Raw genomic sequence first — 9,798 nt, 5'->3', positions numbered from 1 at the left:
AGATTGTTTGATTTTATTTGCTAAGTTCGAGCCAATTTTGCAAAAATATTGACTAAATGATTGGTTGAATAAATCACACAAAGCAGCACACAAAGTTTGCTGGATCTCCAAATCATAAGCTATAGAGGTAGTCTGGCCGACCAAATCATAAGCAAATAAAGAAGACTGGTTGACCAAGTTATTCGCAAATGTAGTAGACTGGTTGACAAAATCGTTAGCAAATAAAGAAGGCTGGCCAACCACCTCATTATCAAATGAAGAAGGCTGGCCAACCACCTCATTATCAAATGAAGAAGGCTGGTTTACCAAACCATCAGTAAATGGAGTAGACTGATTGATTAAATCTTTAACAAAAGAAGTAGGCTGGTTGACATGATCACAAAGCATTTGCATTTCGTTATCATCTACAATTGATTTGTAGTAATGATTATCTTCTCAACAATATATATTTGATAAATGATTTTGCTTCTCAGGAATGTAAGAATTCATTTTCCTCAGAATTCGTCTTTGTGAACTGGACAAATTGTTTTATTTTTATTTTTATTTAGAATATATTTTTTTTAAATTTTTCTTGAATCACAAACAGGATATTTAAAGTACAATCTTGTGGGAAGTATAAAATAATTTAACGTGCAAATACTAATGCGTCTGCAGCAATCACATTTGCACATTCACCGAAGCAAAAACAACAATATCAGTATTTTTAAACAAAGTTTTATATTACAAAAATTAAAAGACATAATAATTTTAAAAAATATATACCTATATAATAGAAAATATCAAACCATCAAATATCGACAAATATTTTTTTTTTTGTAGGTACAGAGATTGTGGAGATATCTTTTGAAATAAGTTATATTATTTTCGAAAATATCTATACTAGTATGTGGTTTAGCAAGATCGTTGTATGATCGATACATTTTAGACATATAATTAAAATATCCAGTGTTATTAGCGAAAATTTCAATCCATATATATATATATATATATATATATATAAACAAATTATAAATATACATGAATATCGAAATATCTAACATGTATATATAAACACACGAACCAGGTTCCACCGTGGGAACAGCAGTGAATTTTAAGTCATCCGTTTGTAGAAAATGAATAGTTGCAGTTGGAACATGAGGAAGGTTTTTCCTGGGTAAATCAATGTGGGGCACTCGTAACATGAAAAAGGTTATTTTCTACTGTTCTTTTTATTCATAAATATGAATAGTTGAACATGGAAAATGAAAATGGTTTTTCTACACTGTGAGTCAGCATATGTCTCATAAAATTTCCGTTTCGAGAAAAGTCGCAATCGGAACATGAAAAAAGTTAATCCTTTTTGTGAGTTAGCATATGTTGTGTCAAACTACTATTTCGAGTACATGAATAGCTAGACTCGGAATATGAAAAAAAAATTTCTCCAGTATGAGTCAGCATATGGTGCGTCAGATATCTCTTTCAAGAAAGTGAAAAGTTGCAGATGAAACATGAAAAAGGTTTTTCTGCACTGTGGGTGAGCATATGGCTCCTTTGATGGCTCTTTCGAGAACATGAAAAGTTGCATATGGAACATCAACAAGGTTTTTATGAACTATGGGTCAGCATATGTCTCTTCAATTTTTTGTTTGAAGAACATGAATAGTTGCACTCGGAACATGAAAAAGTTTTTTCTCTGCTGTGAGTTAGCATGTGGCGCGTCAGATTGATCTTTCGTGAAAAAGAATAGTTGCACTCGTGACACGAGAAACGTTTTTCTCCACTGTGGGTCAGCGTATGCCTCCTTAGATCGCTCTTTCGTAAACATGAATAGTTGCACTCGGGACATGAGAAAGGTTTTTCTCCACTGTGAGTTAGCATGTGGAGCGTCAGATATCTCTTTAGAAAACATGAATAGTTGCACTCGGAACATAAAAATGGTTTATCCTTACTGTGAGTCAATATATGGTCTTTCAAATGGCTCTTACGGGAAAATGAATAGTTGCACTCGGGACATGAGAAAGGTTTTTCTCCATTGTGGGTCAGCATATGCCTCCTTAGATTGCTCTTTTGAGAACATGTATAGTTGCACTCAGAACATGAAAAAGGTTTTTCTCCACTGTGGGTCAGCATATGGCTCCTTAGATTGCTCTTTTGAGAACATGTATAGTTGCACTCGGAACATGAAAAAGGTTTTTCTCCACTGTGAGTTAGCATGTGGAGCGTCAGATATCTCTTTAGAAAACATGAATAATTGCACTCGGAACATAAAAATGGTTTATCCTTACTGTGAGTCAATATATGGTCTTTCAAATGGCTCTTACGGGAAGATGAATAGTTGCACTCGGAATATAAAAAAGGTTTTTCTCCACTGTGAGTCGGCGTGTGGCTCGTCAGACGGCTCTTTTGAGAACAGAAAAATAATGATTTTTCCACAGGATGCGTCTTTAGATCTGTCGACAAATTAGGAAAAAAATACGTATATAGAAAGCTAAACAAGTCTTATAACCTACGTACAGCGTAAATAGGATATAAGATTTGTCTAGCTTTATCACACTTTTAAAATGTGTGATAAGTCGTCAGTGTGTTGATTTATCATCGAACTGAAAATGCTTGTACTAAGCGAAACCGGTAATTTTAAGAAAATCAAATGAATAACTTGTTTTTCAAAACAAGCAGCTGGAATTATTACATAAAAACATACATAAAAACGTGGTTTGATCTGCAGTCTGGGAAATGCTTTCAAAGCGTTCTAAGTAGTTTTTTTGAACATCGCGAAGGCCACGGAAATTTATCCCCCTTCATCTTCTCGGGGTACAAGATCCGCCTTGATGGTCAACGCCCTTTTTACAGGTTGCACATTTATGCAACCTGTAAAATATACGTACATTGCTAAACCATACCGGAGAGAACAGAGTGATACCAGATAACATAAGCACTTTAAATTCATAAAAATGTAAAACATTGGAGAGCACGAATTGTTTGACGTGTTCTCATCGGTTTTACCTGATGTGTGGGTAATTCTTTCGAAACGTTCTAAGCATTCCTTTTTAATATCCGGCAGGTCAATGTCGATCTCCACGTAAGGATATCCCCCTTCATCTTCTCGGGGTCGAAGATCCGCCTTGATGGTAACTGTCTCCAAATTAATGCTACCTGGATAAACAAAACAACAATACTTATATCGATAATGGATGTACATCAAAACGTATTTGTGTTAGTAGAAAGATTTAAATAAAATAAAAACATGAAACAGAACAAGATCGAGACAAATAAAAAGATAAATGTCACTGAATTCAGGATTAACACGACGTTTTGAAGACTTGTTTTTATTAAGGACGCCTGTCCCAGAAATACAAGAGATCCTGGGTTCAATTGCAAGTTGTGACCGTTATTCGTTTATTTTAATATCTTTTTCTCTTTGATTATATATTATATTCATAATATATCACGAGTAAATCCTTGAAAATGATTGCATTTATACATAGAATATCGAAGCCATTCAATAATCCCCAATCCAATATAACCTTGTACCACTCATTGGTGAGAAGCATATTGGAATATGGGAGTGTTATCTGGAACCCACACTACTTGAAATATTCAAAAACTATTGAATCTGCACAAAAAACAAATTTATGATTGTTATCATTTAAACTTGGACTAAATGCCGTACTCCAGTCTTACGAGGAACGACTCCAAAACTTTAACTTTACGACCCTGGATAAAAGAAGACAATGTGCTGACTTAATATGTCTACACAAAATTGTTCATGACAAGCTTGAAGCAACTCATTGTCTGAGCAATATTCTTATTAAAGTTCCTCATAGACGTAATTTAAGAAGGCAGAATTTATTCCATCTAGAATTTTTTAAGAACAATAAAGCATACTTCAATCCATTGTCTCGAATTTGTCGTCTGTACTATTCTATTGAGTGTAACTACATAGATATATATGCAAATAGTCTCGCTTATTTTAAAAAGCAAATTAGCAATAGATTGTGAATGTTTCTTGTTTTTTTTTAATAAACTGAGAATGTTTCTTTGTTTTTGATTTCACATATTGATCTATATGTTTTTTTTAATTTTTTTATATCTCTTTTTTTGCCTTGTTCACGTTTTGCTGTTATCTTTTCTTAATACACAGTGTAAAATGACACTTAAACTTTTTTTTTTATGTGACACCTCACAAACTAACTTAACTATGTCACCACCCGGTTGGGCGGCGTTGTGAGGCGGAGTAAGGTAGGGGCTGTGAATGATGTGAACATTTTTAAGTGGACTGTTGACATATGTTTTTTTTTCATGTTTATAGTCTGTAAATGTTCCTTAACAATAAAATAAATTAATTATTACCTTCAAAATAGGTAAATATAAAAATTTACATGGTATGATATTTATATTAATAATTGTATTAATACTAAAAACAAGTTGAAGATAATCCTAGACTCAAATCATCCAGCATGGAGCTTCGAATGTTCAGTATACAAAAGGAAATTGGAATTGGAGAAGAAAAAGGTATTTTTTTTATAAAAAGCAACCAACTGCAAGGAATCATATATTTAAATATTCAGAGTCTGATATCGAATAATGAAGAAATCCAGATACTGATTGAACGAAATGATCCTGCACTTGTAATGTTAAGCGAGACTCACATAACATGCGATATTGAAGACAGCGAAGTTACTTTTCAAGGATATACAACAATACGCTGTGATTCCTACAGTAGACACACAGGGGGAGCAATAATAATTATCAAAAAAGACATATTATATGAAGTTATTTCTAACGCAAAATACGAAAAGAACTGCTGGATACTAGCGATCAGGATAACTTCTGGATATAAGAAAGGAGTATACGGAGTAATTTACCATTCTCCAAATGCAATTACCAAAGACTTTCTATCATTTATAGAGAACTGGTGCACCCAAAACCTCGAAAAAGAAGAAGATAATATCCTAACTGGTGACTTTAATATAAATTTCAAAAATTTGAATGATACATATACTAAAAGACTTAAAAAAATTATCCAAGCATCGGGAATGAAACAACTTGTTAAAAGTGAGACACGAATAACGGATAAATCCAGGACGTTAATTGACCTTGTCATATCCAACAGATTAGATTTGAATGTAAAAGTTCTAGATGAGCCAAAAATAACTGACCATAACCTTATCCACATACAGATAACACAAAAAGAACTAATACGAAAACCAGCAAAGTAATAAAATACAGAAATTATAAAAAATATAACGGTGAAAGGTTAATTGAACTTCTGGGTGATATGAATGAATTTCATCAAATGGAATTTAATGAAAAGTCTAAATCATTAATAAATAACCTTCAAGAAGCAATCGACCAGTTAATACCAATCCAAAATGCTAAAATAATAGGAAAAAATAAATGGTATAACATAGAACTACAATCAATACAATATGAAAGAGATAGACTGTACAAAATTGCAAATATCTCAAGAAACTCACAAGACTGGAAAGCATTCAAAAATGCAAGAAATAAATACTCAAAACAACTGAAAGTTTGTAAGAAGAGATTACTTCAAAAATAAAATTATCTGTGAAAAAGGAGACTTTTAAAAAATGTGGAAAACCATAAAAGGATTAATGCAAACTGAAGATAAAGGGATGAAACATGACATTGAATTTCCACATTAGATATAGGGTAGCATACAGAACTGCTTCAACAAATATTTTGTAAATAGCATAACGGAATTACATCAGAGTATACCAATACTGAAGGAAGACAACCGCGTGAGAAATGTTCCCCTAAACCGAGAAAAACTTGTGTTTAAAGAGATTGATGAAACATTTCTTTTACAGATTCTAAACAGCACCAAATAAAAAGAGAGTCCAGATGGAATAAGTTTTACAGTTTTAAGGGATACAATGCCAGTGATAGGACCTCATCTACTGAACATAATAAATGAATCGTTAAGAAGTGGAAAATTTCCAAACACATGGAAAACATCTATTGTGATCCCGATTCCGAAAGTTGTTAATACCAGAAAATGTGAAGAATTTAGACCTTTAAATATGTTACCAAAATACGAAAAGGTACTAGAAATTGTAATAAAGAAACAACTCGTTGAGTATTTGGAAAAACATCATATATTATGTGAAAAACAATCAGGATTCCGTAATAATAACTCTTGTGAAGCTGCAATAAACATTGTGATTGATACATGGAAGAAAGAAACAGATAATAAAAAAATCACCATTGCAGCATTCTTAGATTTTAAAAGAGCATTTGAAACGATAGAAAGGAAAAAACTTTGGGAAAAATTAGAAGATATAGGTCTTTCTGAAGTTGCTCTAAATCTTTTCAAAGAATATCTCCATGAAAGAAAACAGGTAACAAAAGTGGAAAGCTCAGAATCAGAACCGATAGAAAACAACCTCGGTGTTCCACAAGGGTCGGTATTAGGTCCAATTCTATTCATTATTTACATTAATGATATAATTAAAACCATAAAACATTGCAAAATTAGATTATTTGCAGACGATACGTTAATCTATATTTCATGTGAAGAGTATATAGATGCAATCAATAAATTAAATGAAGACCTACAAAATATAGCGAAATGGCTGAAATTAAACAAATTAAAACAGAATGTCAACAAAACAAAATATATGGAAATGGGCAACAAAACGCATAACACAGAGTTAAAATTGACAATTAATGACGAAAAAATTGAAAAAGTAAATGAAATTAAGTACCTGGGTGTGATACTAGATTCAAAACTAACTTTCGCAGCAAATTTTGAATATGTGCTAAAGAAGGTATCTAAAAAAGTCAATTTTCTTAGAAGATTAAGAAATAAACTAAATGGAAACACTACAGAGCTGATTTATAAAACTATAGTTGCTCCACATTTAGATTATTGCTCTACTATGTTGTATTTGGCCAATGAAGGAAACTTGAACAAGCTAGATGTTATACAGAATAGAGCTATGAGATGTATACTAGGAAAAGGAAAATACGCAAGCATAGATCAAATGAGAGAACAGCTAAATTGGATTTCTATAAAAAAGAGACTATTATTTAATGTGTTAATTTTTGTACATAAAATCATGAACAACCAAATGCCAAAATATTTTAAGGATGAAATTGTTTTTAATAGAGATGTTCATAATTACGAAACCAGAAATGTAAATAGGATGAGATTGCCACATATGAAAAAAACAAAATCACAGAACTGCCTAATGTACAAAGGACTAAAAATGTATGATGAAATGCCTGAAAGTCTGAAGAATGAAGGAAGAATGAATGTATTAAAAAAGAAATGTTATATTTATTGTTAAAATATGTATAATTACAAAATGAAATATGATCTTGTTTATATTAGTTTATATTCAAATGTATAAACTAACTCAATAAATAATAAATTAAAAAATTAAAAAAATTTATATGGTTTATATAAGAAATAAGAAACACCAAGATGACATTCCTTCAGACATTCTTCCGATTCTTCAGCATAAAAAAACGTTTTTTCTTGAGCACTTTCATTGCGGAGTATGGTAGTTAGGAATGATGTTTTCTTCCATCAATATATGTGTATTTTTAACATACAATAAAGAATGTAACTTAAATCATGTCACAAATAAATTTTCGACACGACATTTCAAAACGGTCATGAATTTAGAACATCCGAATTTATAGTCCTAAATTTTTAGCATATGCAACTTACTGGCTGACGGAATACTCTCCGCATATTGCAAAAATTCATTCTTTACATTTTGGAGGTCGATGTCTATATCCGTGTACGGTATTTCACCGTCTTCTTCCTGGGGCCCTGGTTCCGTCTTGATGGAAACATTATCTGGATTTAGTAGATTCATGGCACTGCCCTGTGGTAGCGATAGCTTCAAACCAAAACAAACATACCTGAAAAGATCAGTGATAATGGAAGTGAATGACCTTTACATTTATTTATTTTTACTAACAAAAGTTTTTTTCACACATAAATACAGGGGGAAATAGGGGAAACAGTTTTTTTTTGTTACTGATATCTCTAACATATTTCTTGAAAGTGTTCAAAATTAGAAGAGAACAATAATAGAATTTCATTAATGCTTCTTGTGGTGATTTTCCAAAGTAATATTTTCGTTAGTGGGTATAGTGGTGTTCGTAAAATGAAGTGTTTAGTTTAGGGCATGCAAATATATATTTAAGGATTGTACTATTTTCAGTAATGAATCAGAAATTTTCCTTTTCTATAAAAAAAATTGAATACATGTTTGAATTTTTCACAAATAACTGAAATTTGAGAGAATCGCCACCAGTCGTGCAATAACCCAACATATAATACATTACAATATCTATCTCTAAAGATTGAGTGTATTGTTAAAGAATTCGTTTTACATTCGTACACCATAATGGATTTTGTCAATACACGATATGAGAACAATGGATATTACTATGACTGACGTATAAGCAATCAGAGACTTGGATTAGAAGAAGAAAGAGTGAGCAGATATACCGTAGCATTAAACTAAAAGCCGTGGACAGAGCATTATAGCGATTTTTTATGAAAGGCATTGAAGCCATATCCAAATGCCTGGCAACCATCTTGTATGACATACTTTTGAAATTATTTATAAGCAAACTGGCGCAAATGGTACGCAAATTTAATGAATTATTTTTATTTAATTTCTGTATCATTAGTGCAATTATAACGGCTTATAAATTTATTTAATTTGGTGACTGGATAACTAATCAAAATGAAAACTCAACATCCATTTTTTTAAAAGTGATGGAAAGCCATGAAAAGTGATGCAAAAACTAGGTTAAATATCTAGCCTTAATTTTGTTTCATCACTATTATTGACCATATATGATTTTTAAGAGGTGTGTTGAATTGTCAGTTTGATGACTTATCATAGAAGCATATAAAGTGTTGCTGTCTCACTTTAATAGTGCTCAAGTCAAGGTTGACATCTAATTATTCTACTCATGTTCGAATCATACAACTTGGTATAAGAAACTAGGTCACGTTAGATACATCGCGGTTGTTTGTTTTAGCCTGCCATAGCTCAAATTAAAGATCAGTGGTCGTTCAGTTAGATTTGGAATAACGGCTGCTACCAAAATAAATATGAATATTATTACTTACCAATAACTATCACAAGTGTGGGATGATAAATTTAACTGCGCGGGTTAAACGTTGAAAGGGTATTATGTAGAGTTACAGATTGGAAACATGATGGAACAACTGGCAGTGAAGAAAGGATGTGTCAAAATTATTGCTAAGTTGTACATAGACAATAATGAAGTCATAGACAGTAAATTATCTATTTGCTTTTATCAAATAACTTGAGTTATTTTGTATGTTTATTTAGATATTTTGATAAAAATGTTTCATAAATCTGAAAATATTTTAACGCTATCGTTTGGACGGTTTCAGCCCTCTGATTGAGCAAATTCAAATCGTATGATTCGGGCGAATTCCGCATAGCCGTCGCGCAAAATAAGTAAAACGGTGGTCTGCAGGCAAAAAACGACCACTCTGCCCCTCAACTTCAACCGACCGTAAGGTTCATTTCAGTTTGTAGGCGACCGGACCCAAAAAAACGAAAACTCGTAAACTTAGACCCGAATTTATACTGAAATACCGTTACAAAATTTAATTGCAAACCTCACGGCGATCAAAACTGGAAACTCTCAACTCACCGAAGAAATTCCGCAGTTGTTATATTTCCAAGCAGCAGGTTCACCAGTAAAAATATTAAGTTTTAACAAGGAAACTTTTGTACCAAAAACATATTTAACATTTGGTTTTTTTTCGCCGTCGTGCCGTTAGAGAATGTA

At 32.1% G+C, this 9,798-nt stretch overlaps 1 protein-coding gene across 1 annotated transcript; it reads right to left on the bottom strand.

Annotated features, from left to right (window-relative positions):
• Nucleotides 1-1,058: 1,058 nt before the first annotated feature.
• Nucleotides 1,059-9,234, bottom strand: LOC149414316 (uncharacterized). The gene is made up of 4 exons (XM_089644317.1): nt 9,104-9,234; nt 7,679-7,875; nt 2,983-3,132; nt 1,059-2,429 (listed from the first exon to the last, which is right to left on the bottom strand). Exons 2-4 carry the CDS (start codon nt 7,827-7,829, stop codon nt 1,585-1,587), a joined length of 1,146 nt encoding a protein of 381 aa, XP_089500443.1. The 5' UTR covers nt 7,830-7,875; nt 9,104-9,234; the 3' UTR covers nt 1,059-1,584.
• Nucleotides 9,235-9,798: the final 564 nt, after the last annotated feature.

This window comes from Hesperophylax consimilis, chromosome 20 (genome assembly GCF_061612785.1).
Source record: "Hesperophylax consimilis isolate HC1 chromosome 20, BYU_Hcon_1.0, whole genome shotgun sequence".
Taxonomy (NCBI): domain Eukaryota; kingdom Metazoa; phylum Arthropoda; class Insecta; order Trichoptera; family Limnephilidae; genus Hesperophylax; species Hesperophylax consimilis.
This window is presented reverse-complemented; position numbering and strand designations above follow the sequence as displayed.